Here is a 26,919-nt window from a genome sequence, read left to right on the forward strand (position 1 = left end):
GCAGTAGTCACTTACCATGAGCTGGACTGTATGCTCGTCTGCTATTCCTATATAATAACAAAAAAATACTTTCAAAAATAATCCTGACCTATTTCGTAAAATAAATCGGAAACTCCCTTGAGGCCCTTTTCCCGAAGGACGGGATTACATTAGTTCGTAACAAGATCACAGATGGCGCTTACGTTCGCTTCGATGGCGATCGAGGAGGAAGATTGTATGATGAGAGATGATTCATATTTAGCTACAGTCTGACAAACTTTTCTGTGAATATTGATTTTTATTTTACCTCAAGGAAAGTCATACCTAATGTTTATAAGGAAATTTTGGAACCCATTTTCATTATGGATAAGGAAATGCCAAAATTTTAGAAGTTGAAAATCATATTGTTTTAATTGAAAATTAAATCCAAAGTTTATTTAAAACTGGCTGACCCGGCAAACGTTGTGTTGCCATATAAATAAAAAAATGTTAAGGGTGAACAACCCTTATCACTTAGGGGTATGAAAAATAGATAGAAGCCGATTCTCAGACCCACTGAATATGCATATAAAATTTGGTGAAATCGGTAAAGCCGTTTCGGAGGAGTACGGCAACTAACATTGTGACACGAGAATTTTATATATAAGATGTTTTATGCCTAGTCTATATTAAATAAACATGGGTTTAGGAAAAGATGAATTTACAGAACTTGTAGCACCATCTTATATTAAGAAGAAAAGTATTAGGTAATTTACCAACGACAGATATAACGATAAAGATGGTCTGAAGTAGTTCCAGCTCCACATGTACCATTAGGTTAAGCTTGACATTGTAAAAATCATTTTTTAAAAGATGTGTGTTATGGAGTTTCCTTCGGCGCTTCAATCAAAAAGTGCTATAAAGAACCTATTTTGAATAAAAAAAAGAATGATTTGATTTGATTTGATCGATCTTCATTAATACGTCAACGCTTCAAACTTATGAGCGCCTAGTAATTTAATTCGTGTCATAAGGGGTAAAATTTGCAATTCGCACTTGACTAAAGTTGAAAGCATTTATTTATGTGTGCTTAGGGGCGCACACCCTTAGTTTAGGGGCGAGTGTGTCAATAGGGCTTCGGGATTATTTATATTTGAGTTCGCTAACAATAAGGGTATGTGGAAGGAAGCATATCTATAGATTGTCTGTTAAGAATGACAAATAAGGTATAGGTTTTAATTTTGACGGACTATAAAGAAAATAGATAAATATAATCTACTGAATTAATTTCCGCTAAAGACTTTTATATAAAAGTGGTATAGTCCGCGTAAAACTGCTAGTCCGCTCTGAACATAGAAATGAGTCGCGTCGCCATAGCAAATTGTATGACTATACCTGCTCGCAACTTCAGAGCGGACTAGCAGTTTGGCGCGGACAATTGGATTTTTTTAATTAAAATCTTTCAGTTGCGATAATTTTTCTGGTATTCATCATACAGTAATTTGAAAGAAATAAAACGCAGTTAAAAATCATGAATAATTTTCTGATTCTGAAAGAATAATCCTTTATTTTAAGACATGAATATAAATGCATCCATATTATTTATAAATCTTTTACCAGTAAAAATCTTAACAAGTAATTTTGGTGTTACATTTCCCGCCTTTAGAAGACCTCGTTAAACTTTTTATTAAAATTTACAATATTCTTTGATATGAACGTTAATAATTAACTATAAGGTTTACTTTCCATAATTACTAGAAACTCATAAACACAGAGTATAAGCAAGTAAAATGGACGCAATAATCTTAAAAATAAAGTGTATTTTGTGTTATAAAAATGAAGTGAACGCGAAACTAACGAAGCATAACGCTCTAAAAAGCCACAACGCGTGCTACCATTGCATCGGTGTGACAGAGATAGAGAATATCACTATTGTGTTAGAGCAGGACGGAATAGATAATGAAGCTACGTACTTAGTGCATGAAAGAGAGGTAACATTTCGGACATAGAAAAGAAAGGAATGGCAGATGTGTTGTGAATGTATGTGGAATGGAAAAAATACGCTTTATGCCAAAGTTAGGTGAAGAAATATGTAATGGTTGTAATTATAAAGTTTTGAACTTTTTAAGATTTGGATTTTGGAAGATAGAACATACTTATTATTAAATCTACGTTCCCGCAGAGCATAAAATAAAATGGATGAAAAAATCATATTATTTTGAAAAAATCAACAACATTAAATTTTAGACTAAATTGGATAAAATAATTACACTGTTTTCAAAAAGATTTTTATGTCTTGCTTTGGACAAGGGTCTGTCTCTAAAAATTGAGGTCTCTCTCACCACGCTGTTCCACTGGTAGATAGTAAATAGAAGAGCAAGCATTTAATTTTAATATTATTTTACGAAAATACATGAAAAAGGTAAGAAAATGTATAAAAATTAAAAATAAAGAACATCAAAACATAATAAAATGACCAGGCATACATAAAAATAAAGCTCTTAAAAACCATAATACGAGGGTGCATTAAAATGTATTTATCCAAACACGGCTGAATCCCCGTGGGCCTTTGCCATGTGTGAGCGACAGTTGTGACGGAATTAGTCTACTCTATGGTCTCCCCCGCGGTCTATGGTTTGACAATTAATGGCGGACCCCCGCTCTAGATATTTTAGGTTACGTCTTGGGGGTATACGATTGGGTGTACGACGGGTTTATTGCAGGCTATTTTAAACAAAGAATCACGATAAGTTATAGTGGTTTACAAAAAGATTTATGCAACTGAAGAAAAGAACTGAATGCATGATTTTGACTGACATTTTCTTTTTATTTGCGTAAAAAGAGTTAGCTATACATCTGATTAAAAATATATATTTTAAACTTCTATAAACCTAGATAGAGTGTCGAATATTATTTATCAATGAAACTAAATAAAATAAGAGTGGCATATTTTCACTTCATTTTGTAACAAATTTGTTTAACTATTTTCAAGGTAATTTCTGCATGAAAAAACATTCAGTACCCATATATTTTACTTCAATTTGTTGGTTCGACAAATGAAAAATTATCCGCTAAAGTACTACTTTTGCTGACATTTACTCATGTTTTTAATAATTAATTGTCTAGCAAAGATCGCAATTAGATATTTTCTTCACAGCTGTAAGACTTTCTATACATTTTGCTTACTAAAGATCTACATTTAACCATTTCTTCACAGTAATATGTTGTAATTTTTCGATCTTTCGTCGTCAAAACATGGATAGATTATTAATCATATTTCGATCTTTCGTAGGTAAAACTAAGATATGTTATTAATAACGTTTGACCATGAGAATGGATAGCTTATTGCTCACCACACCAGTCAAACCAGGTGTGATCCGCAATACAACTACCAGGCTACCAGAAAGTAAAGGAAATCAATATTTCTCTATAGGAACGCGTGTGAAACTTCATACAACAATCTTCGGATGTTTCTACCATATTTAGGATATGGTTAGTTCCAGCATCCGTTGCGGTTTGTGGTATCGATTTTTTAGTGATATTGATATGTATATATCATATCGGTTACGAGGATGTTGGTATAGCATGGGATGTAACTGTAGGGTTGCCAGTAGTTTGAAATTTACCCAATTTTCGGGATAAAGGATAAAATATTATCAAAATAAATTCTGGAAGCTTTTTTTTCTTTTGGGGTAACATCTGATAACTTTGTATTTACCTCTATTTTCAGGTTATGCCTTATAAAATACATTTGGTGCAAAAAAGTATTTCTAACAATAAAAAATCCCCAGCATCCAATAAGTTACAAAATTCCGGTTTGAATTATATTTTGAAAATTTGTTAAAATTTTTGCAAATTTCCAACAGCCTAGGTAGAGTACCTTAGATGAGTAAAATACAGTACTAATCAATGAGTCCTACCATAAACCATATTTTGTATAGTTTCAAAGCCTCAAATTATTCCTTATGGATATAAAATGATTTATCCCTCTTTCCAATTCCTAACACTGACATGACATAAGAATACTAAAACATTCTTTTAAATACTACCGCCGCAAGTTTATGACGCAAGTCGCAAACGCAATCCGCAGCGGCATACACCGTGGGAACACGTGAGTTCTACCAAAATTAACATTTTCTTTCGATAACCGAACCATTCCCAACTACTGTTGGAGATAAACTCTGATTTGTATGCGTTCTGTGATAGAAAAACTAATAGCAGGTTTATTATTGAACTCCAGGGCCGGATTTAGAGGCAATCTACTGCCCTAGGGCCTCACAAGGGCCCGCAATAAAGGAAAAATATTTTCGACAATTTAATTTTCAGTTCCATTAAAAATTTCGACGGATCAGCAACATTATAAGCAGTTTCTAAATAGTTTTAAGTATGCGTTTTTTAAACAGTGTTTAAATAATTTTATTTGTTAGCAGTTTTTTTTTATTTTGACAGAAAATAATTGTTTCTTTTAATTCGGAAAATATTTAGAAACATTAATAGCGCGTAGGTGTATTACCGAAGTCCAGGGACGGATTTAGGAAAAGGCAAGCAGAGCTACCGCTTCGGTGCCTCCATGATAAACGGGCACTACAATAAAGAAAAATATCTAAATTTCGATGGATCAACAACTTGTAAGATTTTTTCCAAATATTTAAAGACTTGAAGGAAAATAATTATACCTTTTAATTCCGAATATAATTAAGGGCCTCCCTACTGAAATTCGGCCCTGATCGTGTAGGTTTATACAACTCCATTCTTATCTAAATAAATTTTACTCTGTGGCCGATCACAGATTATAAAATATATTTAGTGTGTGAATATGCAGTTATATGACAGTGTCAGAATTTTATATAATATTTATGATTTTGATTTGTGTAAATAACTTTGATTATTTATTCTGTTTTAATGAAATTTCATAAGAAAATTATTTACTGTGCTGCATTATTTTTATCTATACGTTTTTAATTTAAAATTGAAGATGCAAACGCCCTAGAAATAGATTTTAAATTAATTTATTTTCATTAAGAAAACAAACAATCATAGACAATTGTTTGTTTTTATTTTTGTAATGTCAAGTGAAGCTACAGCTTGTCAACACTTAAAAAACAAAGCACTACTTATGTGCGGTATAAAAATAGCCAATTATTATATACGATACAGGTCTCAAGATGGCCATACAATTTAAAAATAGAAAACTGCAATGGACAGACATAACGGTCAACATCCCGTTTCCCACGACGTAATTGTCATTTATGCTCTTTTTGCCCGCCATTTTCTGTTTTAATTTTTTTCCGGCGCTTCTACTAGCCAGTAGTGTTGTGGATAGTCTGTCGATATTATTGTGACCTTGGGAAATGTTATATATCGATATCACAAATACTACAATAATACTGATAATAATTGACCACAATAAATGGACTTATTGAAAGGATTAGAAGTCGGCCATTTTGTAGGTTTATTTCAATTTTATATTACATTTATTTACGATGTTTGAATGCACATAATTTATTAATGATTAACTTTATCATTATAGGTATAATGAGTTACTCATAATATAATGATAAAATTTACATATCGCAATATTATAATGTTTGTGATAAAGAAAGATTAAACAAATTGCTTCAAAACGGCAAAGGAAGTAAATCTGTTCACGAAAAATAATGATATCTTCATTAAAACAAAATTGGCAGAATAAAAAAAATATAAACAAACATCGTAAACCAGACTAAACAACGTTGTAAACACTGGCAGGTTGTAATTAAAAACAAAACAAAGACGCGCTTATTTTTTTCATAATACATTTGTCATTGCCGCGCTTTTAACGCTGCAAGTGACAGCTTATTTTTCTTTTTTTCACGTAATTAATGGCGTGGGAAGCCCGTCTTAGGCCTATTATGTTTTATTCTCAAGCCCCGTTACCGTTACAAGTTGTAATGGATGCCTTTTGTTGCATAAAATTAAATTAATTGACGATCGTTTGGCTCTGGACTGGTTAACGACGATCTGTATCGTTTTTTAGTACTCATTGTATGGGAAAAATAATTCATGCTGTTTATAAGCGCCTGGTACTTACGAAATTGGGTATAATGAGTCTTATTATAAACGAAGTAGTAAAAGAGCATCTATCTAGTCCAGCTGATTAGTAGCTGCCACCTGTGGACCTCTATAATCAACCTCAGATAGGATTAGTCCTAACTAAGGTAAGTGTTACTACCTCTGAGGACTAAGTTGGAAAGCCTCGGATAACTATGTCTTCCTTACCGCACCCTTCAAACCAGAATACAGCAGCGCTTAACACTGCTGTCATTAGGCAAAATACTAATATTTCTAATCCCAACACTGGGCTTTATACCAATAGAATTACTTGAAAGTCATATTCAACGGTATTTAACAGGAAATCCATCCACTTTCATTGGCTGTTCGCAATGTTTATGTTTATATTGCTATCTCAGTCTTACTTCCTTCCTTTTCTTGTAATTTCGCGGGAAACGAGAAACTCGTTTTGTTTATTATTACAAGTTTATAACTTGCTATGTTAATGTATGGATCATCTTGCAACTAAGTTTTTAACACTTTACCGATAGAGTTGAAATTTAGAATAATTATGAGACTTCCATTATAATGCAAATTTTTACAAAGCTTCAACAAGATTTATTTCGAAAGTACCATTTGTTTTAATAAAAGTTAAATAAATCCTTTCAAAAATATAATTAAGATTAAAATATAATTTATTATGACAATTTATTCAAAACATTTTTTTGATGAAAACAGTCAAAACCATTTCCTTCATAGTTACTAGGGCCACATAAATTCCACGATTTAAAAACTGAAGCATCTTCCTAAAACTGAAGCGTGAACAATACCATTACAAAACATCACGGTGACACATCAAATCTTACATTGTAATCAGAGCTCTAACACAACTGATTAGGACAGATTATCGCTTATCGTAGATTGACAGATAACTGTTTACGTAATTGGTACGCTGGCGCATCATTTATCTCGCTCACACGTATTGGTTTTCGAGCGAGATGTCCTACTGTCTCTTTCTCCCGGCCACAATTCTCACGGTCCGTGGGAAGTTCACCTTTCAATAGTTTTAACGATATATCGATCTGTTAGAGTATTGTATGATTATGTTACATTTGTTTTGTAAATAATTAAAAAGATTCGATGAAAAGTGGGTCAAGTTTCGTAGGTATGCCTTTATAAACAATGAATGAGTCACAACACCTACTTGTAATTATTCAGATTTGCCGGGAGGTGGTATATAATACGAAAATTGTTAAAAAAATGATGCCTTGATTCTATTGTTTTTATTTTATGCCATCTAACTAATGTATCTTGCTAGCTCTAGTGCTAAAATTGTTTAACTATAGGTATTATTGTCGAATTATTGAATAAGTCAACAATATTTACTAGAATTTTATTTACCCAACAGGCACATTAAGATGTAATTTGTCTCAAAATAAAAAATAATAGAAAACTGAATAATAGCAATTTGCTGAACTCGCAACAAATTTCCGAATTTTTCCGATTCTTTGCAAATTTTACCAAAATTAGGAAGAAAGAACTACAAAAAAGTACCAAGGTGTAATAAACATACAGGTGGTGTACGGTACATCCCGGAAGCGAAACATATTGCAATGGCCGCTCGCAACAATTGAAATTAGAATTCACATCTTGTAACAGATTCAGCCAACTTACTTTGACACTCGAAAACTTCAATTATCCCTCTTATTACTTGTACATAAGGGTTATTTCTGTTTATCTAGCGTTCTACATAACTTTGCCAATAGTCATTGACAATTGTATTCCCACGCAATTGTTCGAAATTCGAAAATTTCAAAAGGGTTGCCATAAACATCTGTTTATCATTTCCGAAAAGTGTTGTAAAAAGAGCCACATCGAAAGTTTTGTGGGAAAATATCCGGGCACGCAGGTAAATGATAAAAGCATACTAATTAGAATCGTTTTTTCTCACCGTGTGAGAACGTAAACGTAATGTTGCTCTTAAAAGTTATTTTTAATTATCTTAAGCGATTAATGTTTATCTTTGAGGTTTTACATGTTCCTTTTTTACCTTTTAAGTTTACAGCATGAGATTCCATTCGTAAGCACATACAAGATTGCGTCTTCATAAATTTAATTTTGATCTTATTGTAAGCAATTTAAGCCGATCAACTTGATACAGATATAATGTGATTGACTAAGTTGGAATCCCTGATATTCTGTTTTTACCTTAACTTTATGTAGAACATTTAAAGTTCATACTCAATATGATACTTAAAACTAAGCTGGAACACTTTATAATGCAGTGTGTGCTACTGTCAAAATTATTACATAATACCTAGTTATAACAATCTGGAACTTATAGGATCTCAAAATTGTTAATTTAGTTAATGACAAACTACATTTTCTACCTTTCTTTTTACTTTACTGCGGAAGGTAATGTTATTTGTAAGTATGTCTCATTCTTTGTCACGTGAGCCCAAACGGCTTGACGGATTAACATATGAGGTGTCGATATATCGTCTAAATATTGAGAGTAACATGAGCTATATTTTTAAACAGGCATGGTTTTAATTTTTATAACAATTCTCTAATTATATTTACGAAAACAATCGAATGAATTATCATTTAATATCACCTGCTACATTTAACACTACGTCGAAACGTCTCAACTAGTATTGTGCTCTAAAGTCTAAAACTAAGGATCACCTCAAGTAGTGCTGTATAGTCCGCGTAAAACTGCTAGTCCGCTCTGAATATAGAAATGAACGCGTCGCCATAGCAAATTGTATGACTACCTGCTCGCAACAACTTCAGAGCGGACTAGCAGTTTGGCGCAGGTAATCTGTCATATATCGGTCTTAGGTAAGCAAAAGATGGACTGATTATTAATAACGTAAGTAGATCCCGATCTAGTATATCCGATAGCTTGGCGCGGACTGTACCAACTAGTGTTGTCACCGACAGCCACGTACAAAACGTCATAAAAAGCAAAACTTTCTGTCACTAGTCACGACCAACCCAGATCTCCGGTAGATGCGCATCGTGACTCGAATTAAACCGATTACGGCGTAACTCATTCATCACTTAAGTTATTAACACTGGCTCGTACAGTCTCATCGTCGACGAAAAACTAGCATAATTAGAATATAATATAATAATTTATTGACTTAGAATGGATAAATAATCAGGGGTTACAGACTTAGTCCTCTTATTGTGCTAATAATGTAATAGTATGCAAATAAAACTTTTATGACACTAAAGATATGTGACGATAGAAAGCTTTATACATTATTTTTATTAAAACTTATTTTAGCTTGCAGATTTGCACTTAGTTTATTTGAACTTATTCGAAACTTTTATTTTCAGCTTACAGACTTCCGAGACGACTATTGAGAATTTTTCATGCTACGTTGGTATTTTTTTTTTCGAAATTTATAAATTTCTGAAGTCCAATCATAGTTTAGTCTACATTTTAGAAATCTTTAATAGCGTGATTCATGTTGCATGTGGCGCCATCTCGTACCAACCACTAGACAACCACGAAATGAATACTAGTTTTTCACGAGAAAAATGCATTATTACCGCACAATTCTATGTTAATTCATGACAAATATAAGATATTATAATCTTCTACCTAAATTAAATTTTGTGTTGTGTCGTGTTTACTTTGTTTCTCTGTTTAAATACAATAAACGATTCCTGTATTAGTTCAAGATTATAGATGTCACTAGCATCGCACAACATCGCCTCAACTTAAAGATAGAACGAGCGCATTAATTAGGTTTTTTCGTCGTGGGAACCAAGATAACATTTATCTACCTTTTGATAGAACGGAGGTGGGACTGTGCGTAGAGATAATTGTGATAGTACATCACACTGAAGTGGGGCACGGTAATAGTAGAGTATGTGGAGTACTTTTTTGACGTTAGAAAAATTGTTCAGTGTAATTTCTTTAAATTACGGAGGTAATTCGCGGTGATGTAAGATAAAATTGGTTGGTACACTATGTATATGTACCTATGTACCAACCAATTTTATAGTAGGTATACAATTTTACAAAAAAAAAAGTAATATTTTATGGAAAATTATATTTATGTTCGGAGTTTGTTAACTAAAAGCCTATTTTGACATTAGAACTACATAAATAAATCCACGCCAATCAAATAATACGATTGTTTTTGGAAAGTTAATTTCAATTATTTTACTTTAAAAATAGTCAATAAGGTTTTTTGCACTTGCAGGATTTTTCTTGTTGTGTATGCCTTTGATGCACACAAAGACGAAAACATTAATATCCAGACTCAGGATAGAAATCTAAATTCATCATTTAGATATCTGTCTGGCCGGAATCGAACCTGAACCCGCGTGTCAGACCGATATGTAGACCGCTGTATAACGCAGATCGCCAACAATTTTTAATTGCAATTAAACCTGTAAAATTAGGCCTTACCATGCAAAACACGACAATTTTCCCCTAAAAGCTTACGCAAACGGCAACACAAAGCCCGGAAAGCGGCAACACAGGTTGCGTACAAACTAGGAGCATCCCACGACCTTACGACCCCGCTCTCACACCTTCATGCCGCCCTGGTACCTCTATCTATACTGTATACATAATAATAAGTTATTATGCTTGTCCGTGCGTTGTAATAGTTATAGTTAAAATTTATTACCCATTAATATACGGTTTCGTAACGATTAATAAAAATATTATTGTGGTTTGAAAGCATGGGAAAGATGGTGTATGAACAAAGTAAATAAATCTTTAAGTTAATGTTTATACATATATGTGGCGAAATTAATTGGTTCGGAAAAACGCGATCCATTTTGAAATAAATAATCTTGAATCCTACATTTCGGTGTGTTCTGGATATCAAGCTGTTAAGTTAAGATTATAGTCTGCTAGTCCGCCCTGAAGTTGTTGCGAGTAGGTGTTAGTCATACAATTTGCTATGGCGACGCGATTCATTTCTATATTCAGAGCGGATTAGTGGTTTTACTTCAGTTTTATTTACAATCTTGCAGTTCTGATTTAAGAAAAAACTCCCTAGCAGCCCTACGACATCGACGGAACCTACTTACACCTAAATAGAAATGATTGTCGCATTTTTTTCTCTAACTTTAATCGTGCAGTTACCAATACGTTCAAGTATGCGCAGTATAGCAAAATCTCTTCTGGGTAAAGTTTATGTTTAAACTGGCTCGTAAACGCTTGGGAAGATGAATTTAGTTTCTATTTGAATAATATTACATAACAAATAGTAAATCTTACGTTAGAAATCTATTTAACGATACAATATTCAGATAAAACATTTCCTACAGAGATTTCTTCCACAATTTGAACCAAATTTTGTAACAGCCAACATTGGATTTCGAACACATTTCAAATTTCGAACGGCCGAAAACATTCCACGCTCGATTCTCACGATCATTAGCTTAGATTCGGTCTAAAGCTTACCATTCATTAACTTATCTACCTGATTGGGACGAAAACGTCTTTGTTTAAAACAATTGAATTGTAAAAGAAATTTCTTTTGCCAATGGCATGAATAGCTTTAATTTTACGAGCTCTTTATCTATGTTTTATTATTTTAAGTCAATTTACAACTAAAATTACCATTTATCAATGAAATGTAAATTTTAATTTTTCGGAAAGTATTATGATAATTTCCTTATTATGTTTATGTTTATGCTTCTGAAAACAGAAATCATTTTGTACAACGAAAGACGGTCATTGAATACGCAGCTTTATGGACTGTCTTCACTTTAACAAGCTATGAAATTCCTTATTCGAATGCGTGATGTACTATGGCGTGTAATGTACACTATCATTTAAATCCGTGCATGTGATTTTGAATCTTTGTGTATAGTAATAAGATGTAAATCGCTATTTGTTTATGAACAGCAGATCTAAACGGTTCCCAATAAAGTTTCGTGTTTTGATTGTTTGAATTTAGAACGTCCTTTGTTTGATTTTTCTCTTTAATTCGGAAGTGACTACTGTTTCGCAATTTTCTCATATTTATTTTTTGTTTTTATTAACGTAATACGTAGAATGTATGTTCTTATTTTAAAATAAAAATATATTTGTAAGAATATTACTGTAGAAGAACTTCCATTTTTTCCTGATAAGGCCTCCGTCCTAACACGCAAAAGGTGTAATTTTTTCCTTAATCCATATCAATATAATCTACACATCTGCCTCACCTCTCTCTATCTAACGTGATACGAGAGACGAGATCGAACATATATCTGTATTCAGTAGTAAGTACGCAGCTGCCGTTTCAAATGGCACGCTAGACAAGGACGGGAGAGTAAATGGTATTGCGAGAAAGGGACAGGTGTATGCATTTGGCGAAAGGTGTTGAGCCGAACAGCTGAGCAGTTGTAAATTACTATTGAACTATTGAATGGTTATGTATTCCTGGTAGAATTATTTATTACATGACCAGGCTCTTTATCTTAAATTATTAATAAAATACCTAATTGTTTTATTTGCAGAAGGCGTTTTAATTGCTTTTAATTAACGATTATGAAATTAATGACATATATATTTCAAAAAATATATTTTTGGATTTGTGAGGACAAATGGTCCAAAAGTAATAATTCAACATTCTTGAAGTTTTAAGTGTTTAGTTTTATTTAAATAAATAGAAAATGTACGTACTAGAAAACTATTTATAATACATCTTCAAATGTAGACGACATATACTTAACTTTATGTATTAAAATGAGCATACACCTTCATATGTAATACAAACACATGTTGTGTTGCTGTCTCGCTCGCACATACCTAAGATAACATCGGCCATCTCCCTTGCACATGCTTTTAGATCAACAGCTGTTTTCAACGGGGTCCATGTCCATTCATTTTGTAAAAAATATCTTTTGTAAATTCTTTGACCAAGGCCCTGTATAAGGGTTGTCACTTATATATTTTTAAAAAGTATTTAGGTATAAAAATAGGCATTTTTACTATTTTTTGGGTTATAACGATATATGAAATTAATTTCTCATAATTATTTAAAAACCAATTTTTTTTTGTTTATAACCTCATCGACAATTTAATAAACTATTTTAGTATTTGTCATAAATTAAATTTATTATAAAAAATAATGTAACAAAATTAAATACAAAGATTTATAAAATAAAACATATTTTCTTTGTTAATTTAGCAGCAAGAATATTTATTAAAAATCTTACAACTTTAAATAAATTTTACAGTCTTGTAAATTACTTTCATAATAATAGACAATTTACTTTTGTACTTATTATTGATTTAAAAACAATAAATTGTCTATGGTCGCTGTTCGCGCCAATCCGTACCTCATACCTACGCACTATATTTTACCTACAAAACCTACCACAAGGTACAAAACTTATTCTTCCATTTATTATTATCGTCAGCTGCTTAAAACCGTTTCATCTCACAACAGGCTCGAAACAGCTGGTCTTGTTTTTTCAAACGACCTTCCCGAGGTCCATGATACTTGACAAAAAATCGATACACTCAAGTTCTTAGAGAAAACCTCAATACACGAACACACCGCGTTTCTTATGCAGTTTCTAAAGGTCCATGACTTTAGAAAAAAAATTAAGGCAAAAACGATAGTCTCCTGCAAAGGTCTGTGACTCGGTGTGCAGGATATTTGAACGCTTAAAAGGTTTTGGACCCCTATTTCATGGTTCAAAACTTCACACACGGATAGTTTTTAAAGGAATCATATTTTCTACGCTACGAAATACAAAGGTTCTTGTATAGAAGATTTATATAGGATAGGATATAAAATTTCTTAACTAGAAAAAAAAAAATCAAACAGTTATTGCTAACTTACTACATGCTGGCAAGTGTGGATTAATAGACTTTACGCAAGTTCCCTAACAATAATTCTTAGAAAATGAGTTAGAAATAAGCAGTGATAGCCTAGTGGTTAAGAAACTCGGCCTCTCGATCGAGGGGCCCGAGGTTCAAATCCCAGGCACGCACCTCTGATTTTTCAAAGTTATGTGTGTATTAGAAATGAATTATCACTTGCCAAACGGTGAAAGAAAACATCGTGAGGAAACCTGCATACCTGAGATTTATAAAAAAAAATCTCAAAGGTATGCGAAGTCTACCAATACGCACTTGGCCTGCGGTGGACTATGGCCTAATCCTTCTCATTCTGAGTGGAGACCCGTGCCCAGCAGTGAGACAGTAATGGGTTGATGATGATGAGTCAGGAAATTTCTAATACGCACATAACTTAAAAATTGTAGGTGCTTGTCTGATATTGGTACTCAAAAACCTAGTCTAACTTACACTGGCATATCACTGTTAATGATACACAAACCATCATATTTGTCTAACTTTAAACTAACATACATCAACCAACCTCGTAGGCCACTGCAGCTCACGTTTTTAAGACCACGATGTACACAGGAAGCGTATTGTTTAAATCGAGCTTCGTGAAGACCTAATCGTGATTCGTCAATCGTGAGCTAATATATAAAATTTAAAATCTTCTTTAGGCACGTTAGAAGGTATAGTCCGCGTTAAATGGCTAGTCCGCTCTGAATATAGAAATGAATCGCGTCGCCATAGCAAGTTGTATGACTACTCGTATTCAACAACTTCAGAGCGGACTAGCAGTTTGGCGCGGACTATAACATATGCAGTATTACAACAGTGTTACTTATCAAAAAATCTAGACTAAACTAGCTCGTCACCAATACCCGAATCATAGTCAATTAATGTTCTGTTGTTATAGTAACTATGTCTGTAATCACTAAATAAACTAAACAATAACGCAAAAGACTAAAGTAGAATGCCACACGTACTAAATAGTTCACATAGTCGTAGTACCTAGTGGTTGTGGTGTGACAATAGTACCTAAAGCCACTAATAAAGACGAAACAAAGAAACAAGACCGAAGCAAAATACAGGGGGCCATAAACACTTAGGTAATCCAGAACATCTGTGCAACTAAATCTGCGTACCAGATGTTATACCATTGTTTCGTGTATTGTTTCTGCCTAAACGCCTTTGTTTTGGGTCGCTTTCAGATTTTTTAATTGTCTTCATAATATGCTTATTATTCCACAATTCCAGTTGGTTAGTCCGCGTAAAACTGCTAGTCCGCTCTGAATGTAGAAATGAGTCGCGTCTCCATAGCAATTGACTAAACTTGCTCGCATAACTTCAGAGCGGACTAGGAGTTTGACGCGGACTATAACAGCACACACCAACATTCAACTATTGTCCATAATATTCGAAAAACAAATAAAAAAGTACTAGGGAATTATGAAATATGAAGAAATGTCCAGTATCAATTCAGGTTCTTTGCAGATTTCCGTGATACTTACGAAACTGCTAATCAAAATTACAATTTTATTCCTATTAAATGAAATCCAATCAAAAAGCAAGGTGTTACCTCTAATTATACCAGGTGTACATAAAATAGAAGTGGTCCACATAAACAGACCAGGTGTAGGACACCATCGGTCATATTTGAATTTTAATAAGGTTGTACCCATTAGTTTTAAATAAAAATAAAAAAGGTATATGAAATATAATGTATCTAAGTTATCATAATATTCAAAAATATTAAAGGAACTTTACTCCCCTTTTCCTTAAAAATACAACATAAATAATTGTATTGTTACTTATTTAACACTTAAAGTTGCAACAAAAAAGTAGATTTTAATATTTCACAAATTAAATTTTCGTTAAAATTTCGTAATAGACCCAGAAAAGTCTTTTATATAAGTTTATTCTACTAAGGTAGCAATAATACTCGTAATTCTATTAATACTACAATCGATAGACTAAACTTAGAACTAAAGGCGACAGATAACAAGTAATGTAGCTTCAATTTACAAATGGAATCAATAGTTATGATGACCCACATAAAAATGGCTGCTTTAATTAAGTTTTCGTAAATTTGCAGATGTTCTCATGTTATACAGCAGCTTGTGAATTAAGATTTTGTCGAAATATAAAATCACATCTGTCTATCTTTCTATTTCATAAGCGGATGAAAATATCGTATACATAGTTGATAAACAAAGAATTGACATAAAATAATTTGGGAACAGAATATCCATAAAGAGAACTTTGAGTTTTTATCATATACAGTTCATATAAAGAATGTTTTGTATAGGTACATCTCTGCTCCCCTGGTACTTTCATATCTTAAAAAATCTCAAAATTAGTCGAAAAGAAGTATTTCCTCTCCTAATTTAAAACTAAGCGAATAAAAAAATACAATCAACACAAGATCTCCCTATTCTTGAATATCACCCCAATACGCTTGTTCCGGTCGCCATTTTGAAATTGAAACATCTGTTCCTCACCTACTACTTCCGTCGTCCATTTTTACGCGGGCACATCTGGCGGGATTAATTGTAATTCGCATTGTCATAAGAAATTAAGAGCCAAATTCTACGCCTAATTCTCCAGTAATTTCTTTAAATATTAACGGTCTTATTCATAAAAAATGCTTATAGAAGGTTTTAAGCACTCATTAGTTAAAGTGTTCGATAAGCTTATAAAACGTTCTATAAAATTGCTTATTCATAAACGTTCCATAAACCTCCTATAACTAATGTGTCGCTAAAGTCAACTATAAATGAAAATGTTGCCATTATAGTGAAGTTCGGCGAACAAATTGACAAATATCCATAGATAAACACCATTAAATGAGATTATTTCGTACTAAAAAAATATTCTGTCTTGACATTCTTGTCAATGCGTTGTCAATAAAACCAAATAACATGTCAGTGTCATTGTATTTGTAAATACCGCGAATTTAAAAATATTTTATTTGTTAAAATAGGTTATTAAGCAAAAGTTGTTAAAAGATAAAGGAGTGAAAATTGGTTGGATATAAATGTTTTGTTAAGTTTCGTTCTGTAAACATTCGCAATATCTTATGACAGTAAACATTGTATTTCAGAAGGTGTACCAGGATCTCTGCGATCTAATTTACGACGATCATTACGTACGAGATCAATTATAAAATTTACTGTCGATTTATTAAAGCGATAACGCTTCCGAAAGTCTTCGTCGTTTAAAGAAAACGGATCACTCTTTGGTGCAATGTTCTTCGAAGTGGACGGTTTCTAGATTATTAATAATATCTAAGGTTTGTTAAAGGAGAATGCCCATTCTTGGTACTGATTTTTCTCATGCGTCAAATTGAAAGTAATATTAAAATTATTTTTTGATTTTTTTGCATAATTTGTCGATCAGAATAGTTTCTTTGAACAGGGGATTCCATTTAAGATAAAATAAGACGAAATGTTGATTGTTGTTCTTAAAAATTAAAATGGCGGAATTGTGTACTCGGAATTCAATAAGATCTATTAGTGTTTTGATTAATGATTTTTCTCATGCATCAAAATTAAAGTAATATTAAAATTATTTTTTTATTTTTTTACATAGTTTGTAGATCAGAATAGTTTCTTTGAACAAGAGAGTTCCATTTAAGGTAAAATAAGACGAAATGTTGATTGTTGATCTGAAAAATTAATATGGCGGTATTTTATACTCGGAATTCATTATTTTAGGTTTTTAGGATTATTTTAGGTTTTTTTACCTACTACCTTTAAAAGTAAATGGAATATGTTAATCGAACTACATTATAGGTACCTACTATCAGTTAAAACCGACCATCAATCTATCGTCGGATATTTTCGATTTTAAGGTTATGTAACATTTTGGTAAATAACTTCAGAACCCGGGTGCTGATCTAAAAAATAATTATTGGTGGTAGTATTTGGTTAATTATATATCGTCCACAACAAGTTTCGTTTTGATGCAACTCTGGACGGCGGTCCATACTTTCATGGGCATTGTCCTTTGCATTGTAATTTGAAATAGTGATATAATAATGTTATTTATCGGATATTTAAATAAATTATTTCAAGTTTATATACAAAACGGACATTGCCATTTAAAATTTATTCAAAACATATTGTCAAATTAGGTTAGTAATCACTAATCAGCTGATGAGAGTCCGCCATCTTTGTCTTATAGCACTGTTATAGTAGGGTTCTGGCCTCTATAAGTTATAGAAGGCTTATAGAACGGTTTAGTGCCTAAAATACGTTTATGAATAACACTTTTTGACAATCGTACTATAGCAACGTTATAAGTGTGCTATAACTTTTTATGAATGAGACCGTAAGTGTTCTTTTTTCGAAATGTTAAGATGATACAATAAAATAATAATTAATTATTATTTGGTGATAAATGGTCTTACTTTTATTTATTTTGATAGTTCGTTTTTATCTATAAAACAAAACAAAATTTAATTTTCATATTTGATAAATATGAACATTAGATAACGTTTTCAAATACTCTTATGAATAAATAATAATTAGGTAAAAACAAAGCTTATCTGCAACGGATACCACGAAACGAGTTTTAAACAATGATAGACGATAAAAAAATCCCTAAACTTATAGTTTCCCCTAAAATTAGGTATTTAGTTGATAATAACAGTTTTTACAATAAATAATTTATAACGTTTTAGTAACTGATAACTTAGTTGGAAACAGTTATTGAGCTATTAACGGATATGGTCTCAAAAACGATTCGTTATTACAATAAAAAATCAAAATTAACTTAAATCTTAATTTACATCATGATACAGATGACAGTAGGTCAATTTCTAGCAGTTTCGTTGTCAACACGACTAGCAGTTTCTCCGACAACGGTTATTATAACGATTGACAATATTCTTTACAAGTTTTTCGTTGAAGATACTGAGTGAAGTTTGAGACATTATTTTTGGATTGTTTGACAATTAAAATTCCTTAGAAATGGTTTATCGTTAATTCTATTTGAATGTTTGGGAAAGAAAGAAAGATTTTAAACTCAAAACATTACGTTTCCTCGATACATTATCATAAAGTACCTAGCTTATTTGAGGACACACTATGAAGTAAGCCCTAAAACTAACGTGATTACTAATATATACTCGTAATTTGTTAAAGAAAATATCCTAACAATTCTAAAGTCATAGTGAAGAGGGTTCACTTAAACTAAGCACGTGCCATCTGCTTCGTAAAGCCATTTTGTTTTTTCTTCAGAAACATCTGTCGCCTGCACCTTGCCTAATTCCTCTTAATTGCGATTCCCCTGGCTCAAGTACCGACAATTCTTAATTAAAACCAGTATATAACATAACCTAATTGTAATAGTTTGCTTTAAAATGACATACATAAGCAAAATTTGTCTGAAAATGTTTGCAAATGAAACTCTGTTCCCCAAACAGACTTTGAACAGAATTTGTAACGATGTATAATGTATATGTTGACTAATAAAATCTTAAGTCTTCATCAATTTACATTGAAATAGCGTAGTGAATTATGTTTTAGGAATCCCCAACCGTGGACAGACACAAATACCCAGCAGTGGCATAAACAAAATAAAATGTGGATTCAAATATGAAAGCTCTCCTGTCAGTTTGTAATGCTGGTAACATAACCAGAGCTTCAGATCAGAACAGAGCTTAAAACAGCTGTTTAGTGTAAATTTCGAGAATGTTCTACAATAGTATCACTTTAGTATTCTGTCATATTTTTTCATGTATTTATTATTTAAAAGTTTCTTTTGAGCTCATTATAGCTGAAGCTAACATTTACAAATTAAGAATTGTTTCGTTCTTAATCCTCGAGTCATAATAATGCAGATTAAGTGTCCAATTAAGGAAACTATTTTCAATTTAAATATTTAAGTAATTAACTAATTATAATTGCTTTCCACGGAAGGCAATGACAAGTGTCTAACATTTATTTTAATCCCTAATCATCTTTAGGTAGTTAGGTGAATTTCTGTTAAAGGGCATGGCATGACGTAAGGCATTCTACATTAGTATTTAATGTATGCTACTTGTGGAATAGATCCTTAGATAGAAATAATACATTTTCCTAATCAAGTGTTTCATAATAAAAATGCAGTCTATCTGTGAGATGGTAAGTCGTATCTACTCATGTAAATCTACAGTCAACCCCAGATAGGATTAGAGCACTACCTAAAGTTATCCCTATGCCTTGCTGCACCTGAGGACTAATTTAAAACGCTTCGTAGTGTCTTACCATATCCTTAACTAGAACAGAAGCGCTACACTACTGTACATAATATGAGCTACATACAAAAATATTTGACGGTGCTTTTTTGTCTAAAAAGTCCTTTTAGTTTTTAAGTCTTAAAAATGCTTAAGACGGTAGATTAGTCTTTCATAGATTTAAAATATATATTCGTAAATTCATACATTAATTAATTAATTAATTAATTAGAGTATAAATACAAACTGTATTTTTTTTAATCATATAATTACGTTTTACTTTTTTTTGTATGCTTACAAGGAGTCTTTGATAATCACCTATAAGTGAATATGCATTTATTGTAACTGTATTCCTAGTTCTTCACTTATGGTGGCAAATGTAATAATCGTTGGTGATTTTAATAAATAAATAAATAGTCTAACCACACAGTTCTACCACCGTATAACTATGATTTTGGACAATATAAGCGACATACACTCACCCAAGATGCGAACTGTCCATTCTATATCCATTATTACGAAATCACTAAATAATATCCAATTTACACTAAACAAACTAATTATAACATTTTCAAACTTCACTATTCATTTCATAAGTAAAACAATTCGATTTTTGAATGCAGTCTAAAATTTATTGAACTACCGACATTACTGTTTTATAATATAACATAACATTACTAAAATGAAGGTAGGAAAATAAAGTAATATATAGACAAAAAGTCTATGAATTAAGTTAGTCTTTCACTTATAAGTTGTATTTAAATATTTTATTAAATTGTATAACGTGAAACGAATTTTACTAAATATTTCTTAAGCTGACACAAACATAGCTGACATATTTGGAAAAAAAAATGCGACAAAATAAAAATATAGCATGATAAATATAACAACGAAAATATGTAAATGCAACAATTTTAACAGAAACCGTTACAATCCGTTATAACGATTCCCACACCCCTAATTTATTAGATAAGGACTTTATAATATTCGTAGTATTTGCTTAGTCTAACCGAATATATTTTTTGTAGCATAATGTATTCGGTTATATTTTCGTTTTATGTAATATATAAATAATAAATAATAGTATGTTTTTGTTATGTATATGTTTTATGAACTCCGCATACAAATGACTTACCTAATCCAATTTTCTTCTTGATTTTCTTCAAGACCTTCATTTTGGACCCCTTCTTATCCTTCACTGGGGTCGTTTCTGGCTCCAACGCCATCGGGGGCAGTACCAGGGTCTGAGGAGGCATAGGAGCCCCGTGGCCTGAGGACCGCGGGCACGCAGGACAGTGGCAGGGGCCCCTCGCCTGCCGCACGCTCATACAATTGCTAACACCCATCATTTGTAACGAATTTAATTAACACGTTATTACAAAAACAATTTTAATTCATATCGGTTGAACACACGCGATATAACACACGATTTTCACTGTATACGACGCGATAGACGTCCGCACGCGACGGGCCCTACCGGCGGAGTGGTGCTGCGAGCGTAGCTCACCAAGGCCTTAGCACGGCGGCCATTATTGTTGATCCCCTCCATCCGAATTTCGAGCTAACGTATCGAACAATACAGTGTAAATTCAAATAACGTTTGTTTTAAACAAAAGGCGTTTTGGAATGTGGCGCGAGCTGCGTGCGCATTGCATCCCCTACGCGCAGCTGTCTCGTTCTATTGTTCGTCGTGTGAAAGGGACAGTTGTTCAGCTACCATTGTTTCAGGAGCGGAAGGAAACGCTCTGAACTTGGGATTACACTTATTTAAATTTTATAGTACCTTAATTTGGTTCTGACACTCAATATGCAGTAAGTTTGAGTTGACTTGATATAGACATATTTTTGCGCCATACATTTTTTTATGTACTGAAATCAAATCAAATCATTTTTTTTAATTCAAAATAAGTTCTTTATAGAGCACTTTTTGAATGTCAATACAACTACCACCACTTCACAAGGTGTTTCGTTATGGAGAAGAAGCGGCGAAAGAAACTCCATAACACACATCTTTTAAAATTATAAATTTTAAAGATCACATCTTTTAAAATTATAAATTTTAAAGATGTGTTATATCAAAAAATCATAAATTATAAATTTTGGAATTTGGAAATATGACTAGTGGTGTGTATATGTTTCAACCATCTTCAACATTAGCTTTTGTACAAAGAACAAACAAAAGACTAATAAAGTTCACATTTTATTGGCTACTGCCCATGGAGATCTGTTATCAATCGCCGATAAGATTAGATTCCTACCTGAGCTTAGCAACAGATGTGTTATTAGTTATTATTCCTGAGTTCTAAATTAGAAAGCTTCGGATAAGTATCTCCATTACCACACCCTTCAAACCGGAACACAGCAGCGCCTAACACTGCTGTTATAACAGAAATAGGTGTGGCGGTGGTGCCGCCGGAGTCGAACCACAGAGGTTCTACCACCTTCATCTTAAGTTGGTATTTTGACCAGGACATAGGTAACATTATATGTAGAGTACTTGCAGCAAAATATGGTCTCCTTTGAAAAGCTTAGTGTCGATTAAAAAAAAAAAAAAAAATTTTTTTCTAGCCGACGACAAAATGTTTTGAAAAAAATATTATTTTTGTTATTACATATTTTTTTTACATGTGTACCTAAACGATGAGGCAGACCTGATGGAAAGCAGTCACCGTCGCCTATGGACATTTGCAACACCAGAGGAGTCGCCAATGCATCACCAGCTTTGGAGGAGAGCAGCAGTAATAAATAAGCAGTGATAGCCTAGTGGTTAAGAAACTCAGCGATACGGCTCCAAGGTTCAAGTCCTATGCACCTCTAAGTTATGTGCGCATTAAAAATTAATTATCAATAGCTTAAACGGAGAAAGACAGCTGCCTAAACCCTTTACTCAGAGAAGAGACCCATGCCCAACAGTGGGACATTAATGGATTTGCCGTAGGAATTTTATTGAGATCTTCATCATCAACCCATCACTGTCCCACTGCTGGGCACGGGTTTCCTCTCAGAGTGAGAAGGATCACGTCATAGTCCACTGCGCTGGCCAAGTGCGTATTGGTAAACTTCACAATTCATATACCTTCGAGATTTTTTTTTAATAAATCTCAGGAAGTTTTCTCGCGATGTTTTTCTTCACAGTTTAGCAAGTGATAATTAATTTCTAATACGCACATAACTTTGAAAAATCAGACAAGCCTGGGATTTGAACCTCGGACCCCTTAACGAGAGGCCGAGTTTCTTAACCACTAGGCTATCACTGCCTATTGGGACCTTACTCAATATAAATTCCACCCTTATACACAGCACACATACACATAACATATAAGTATGTGTGCACATACCTATATAGGTCCACTAGTCGCAAATAATTAAAAATAAACCATAATTACACGAAACAATGAACCACGAAGCACATTGCGCTGACAGATGCGTCGCGCACCTTGCCGGAGTCTGCGCGTGCGCACACAAAAACCGTCACACTCGAGTTTGACAGCTGTCATGATTAGCGGGTTCAACGACCTTATGCTCTTTCGGCACCAAATAATAATAATTAAAAGTTAAAACACTATATTCTATTCTCATTTGGCTTAGATAATAATTAAAATATTATAGTCTTAAAGGTAGAATCCTGTGTTCGGGCGGCATTAACGCCACACCTATTTCTGTTATAACAGCAGTGTTAAGCGCTGCTGTGTTCCAATTTGATGGGATGTGGTAAGGGAGACATACTTATCAGAGTGGTTCCAGCTTAGTCCTTGAGGGTAGCGGCGTATCTGTGCTATAACTTAAATAAAACTCTTTAAAAAGGTGTAAATTTTCTTTCTTTAAAGGCAGATGAGACATAAAGGATATAATAAATAATGATTTAACTTTAATCTGTGTAGCGCAGGATGTGCTTAATTGGAGAAAAGGGTTAATTAGAGCAGTTAATTAGTATAGTTAAGGGGTCGCTGGGTTCATATGGCCAGAGAAGACAACTATAGTCCGCGTAAAACTGCTTGTCCGCTCTGAATATAGAAATGAAAGGCGTCGCCATAGCAAATTGTATGACTACACCTGCTCGCGACAACTTCAGAGCGGACTTGCAGTTTGGCGCGGACTATACCTATATATACATGTATGTAATAATATGCAATAATGATTTGAAGGTGGTAGAACACTTTGTGGTTCGACTCCGGCGGCACCACCGCCACAACTATTTCTGTTGTAACAGCAGTGTTAAGCCCTTCTGTGTTCTTGTTTGAAGGGTGTGGTAAGGAGAACTTTACCGAGGTGTACCTTTGGTCTCAGGGGTAGCGACGCATCTGTAGCCGACCTCAGGTAGAAATCTAATTTTATCTCGGGTTAATTACAGATATCCATGGGCGGCAGTAGCCACTTACCATCAGATGGACTGCATGCTCATACCTTAATTATAAAACACACAAAGATATCCGATTCCTAATTCAACACTACAACACACAGAAATACCCAAACACCCAGACCCAAACCTGAAACATTTAACCTAACCAGGTATCGAACCTAGAACCCTACGCTGACAGAACAATGACCGCTAAAACGCATACTACGTTCTTCAAAAGTTAAAACATTATATATCAGCTGTTATCAAACATTTCTTAGCAAAAAATCCTTTACAGTTACTGCAACATTTACACCCCTGTAAAAACACCCTTATATCTCATTTGTTAGGGTTTAAAAAGAATCATCTCATACATTGACCTTTATCTAAGGCTGCGCGTACAAGTAGCAATTATGAGCATGTGTAGTTAGAATTTTTTCTATAATAATTGTACCGTTTGGAAAGTTCAATGTGTTAAGGTGGGGACACATTTACGATTATCGTCTGTTATTAATTCGCCCGTTTTCAATAATCAATCTATGTCAATTTACTTAACGAGGATTGAAAATAGATAATGTCTTATATGAAGTATTTTGTACTGTATTTTTATAATGTGCTATTGATAACTATTAAAGGTGGTAGAACCCTTTGTGGTTCGACTCCGGCGGCACCACCGCCACACCTATTTCTACCTAATAACAGCAGTGTTAGGCGCTGCTGTGTTCCGGTTTGAAGGGTGTGGTAAGGGAGACAGACTTTTCCGAGGCGTTCCAGCTTAGTCCTCAGGGGTAGCGGCGCATCTGTGGCCGACCTCAGGTAGGAATATGTAATCCTATCTGGGGTTGATTACAGATGTCCATGGGCGGCAGTAGCCACTTACCATCAGGTGGACTGCATGCTCGTCTGCTACTCTTATATTATAAAAAAAAAAAAAAACTATTTCGTGTACAAAAATTGAATTAAAAAAAAATCAAAAGTCGATTTTCGTTTGTTTCCCTTTAATCATAAACTTTAACAATAGTTTGCCTTAAAAGTTCGAAATGTGTCAATCTTCTAGGCAATATTTGTTAAATTTCGGTAGAATCGCATCTGTGGCCGACCTCTAACCTTATCTGAGATTGTTTATAGATGTCCATGCACGTTACTTACTATCAGGCATGCTCGTTTGCTTCTTCAATACTTTAATTTTTTTTAACACAAAATACAACCGACTTCTATGTCACTACAAAGTAAAAAATATTTCAAATATATGTTGGTTTAGTACCTATTTCTGAAGTCGGCGCTCAATATATTTCGTTGGATAACGATGTAAACAGAGTGTCTAATATGTGATCATGAATTAAGGTAAGGTCTGAATTTACATTGATTGGAACCGCCGGCTCGCAGGGCGCTACCGCGCCCTACTCGCTTAGTTTTATATTGTCTTATATGTTCCAACCTAACCTAACTAAATAGTCAATGTTGAACTGGCTTTGCAATTTCATTAGAACCTAAACCAAATATCTTCAAACACAACTAAATTATTCTCATCGGTTGAGGAGTTACATATTTTGTCTCCAAACCACATTATCAGACCCTTAAATAGTCAATAATGAACTGGCTTTGCAATTTCATTATAACCTACACCAAATATCTTCAAACACAACTCAATTATTCCCATCGGTTGAGGAGTTACATATTTTGTCTCCGAGCCACATTATCAGACCCTTAAATAGTGTATGATAAACTGGTTTTGCAATTTCATTAGAACCTACACCAAATATCTTCAAACAAAACTTAATTATACCCATCGGTTGAGGAGTTATATATTTTGTCTCCAGAACCCACTCTGATCCTCATCATCTTTAAATAGGACCAACTTGTAGCAATTGTCCACACACGAAATTAAAGGCATTAAAATAGGTTGATAAACGGCGAAATTATGGCTGTTATATTTACATGGGTGGAGGAGTTCCCCTCATTTTCTCCAGAACCCATCGATGGATCCTAACCATATTTAAATGGGACCAACTTCCAGCTCGTTTCTACACAATAAAAAAATAATTATTAAAATCGGTCCACTAACGGCGGAGTAATTCGTGTACATACATAGAAAAAAAAAGATACCGGCCGAATTGATAACCACCTCCTTTTTGAAGTCGGTTAAAAAGAAACACGGATGGATTTCCACAAAATTACATCTGATTACAAACTTTTAACACGCTTTATCTTACGTATATTCAGGCTGTAGCGGTAGTGTGTGTACTACGCCTTAGTCCAATTGCAAGTTGATGCGTGCCATTGTAAGTACGAATTTAACAGCTGTGCAAAAGCCTTTATTTTGTATGTGTCTATAAATATAATATGTATTTATGTTACATACTTTAGGAGTAAGAAATTTTTGTCACCTTGAAAATATCTATACTACTCGTAAGTTCAACTACAACAATAAAGAGGGTTTATCAACTACTACTAGGCCAAAGATTAGTAAAGATTACTCACTCCTAACAAGAAACTGTACCCAGTTTTGAGAATTCAAATAATTGCGTAAAAAAGTTTTGCCACGTCTCCGTGCTAAAA

General features: G+C 33.4%; 1 protein-coding gene across 3 annotated transcripts in view; it reads right to left on the reverse strand.

Annotated features, from left to right (window-relative positions):
* The window catches only part of neur (E3 ubiquitin-protein ligase neur), a 59,796-nt gene that overhangs the window by 15,191 nt on the left and 17,686 nt on the right, over positions 1-26,919 (reverse strand). Inside the window, exon 1 of one of the 3 annotated variants that reach the window (XM_073085051.1) lies at positions 21,160-21,497. The exons of 1 other annotated variant lie outside the window; for it this stretch is intronic. In XM_073085051.1, the coding sequence (XP_072941152.1) occupies positions 21,160-21,373 (214 nt within the window). In that variant the 5' untranslated portion in view covers positions 21,374-21,497. Of the gene's footprint in view, positions 1-20,506; positions 20,640-21,159; positions 21,498-26,919 lie in introns of those variants that run through there. One more of the 3 variants, XM_073085052.1, reaches the window with a different exon arrangement.

Source organism: Epargyreus clarus, unplaced genomic scaffold (genome assembly GCF_041222505.1).
Source record: "Epargyreus clarus isolate Ecla_fem2 unplaced genomic scaffold, WU_Ecla_fem_2.2 ptg000022l, whole genome shotgun sequence".
In the NCBI taxonomy this organism is placed as follows: domain Eukaryota; kingdom Metazoa; phylum Arthropoda; class Insecta; order Lepidoptera; family Hesperiidae; genus Epargyreus; species Epargyreus clarus.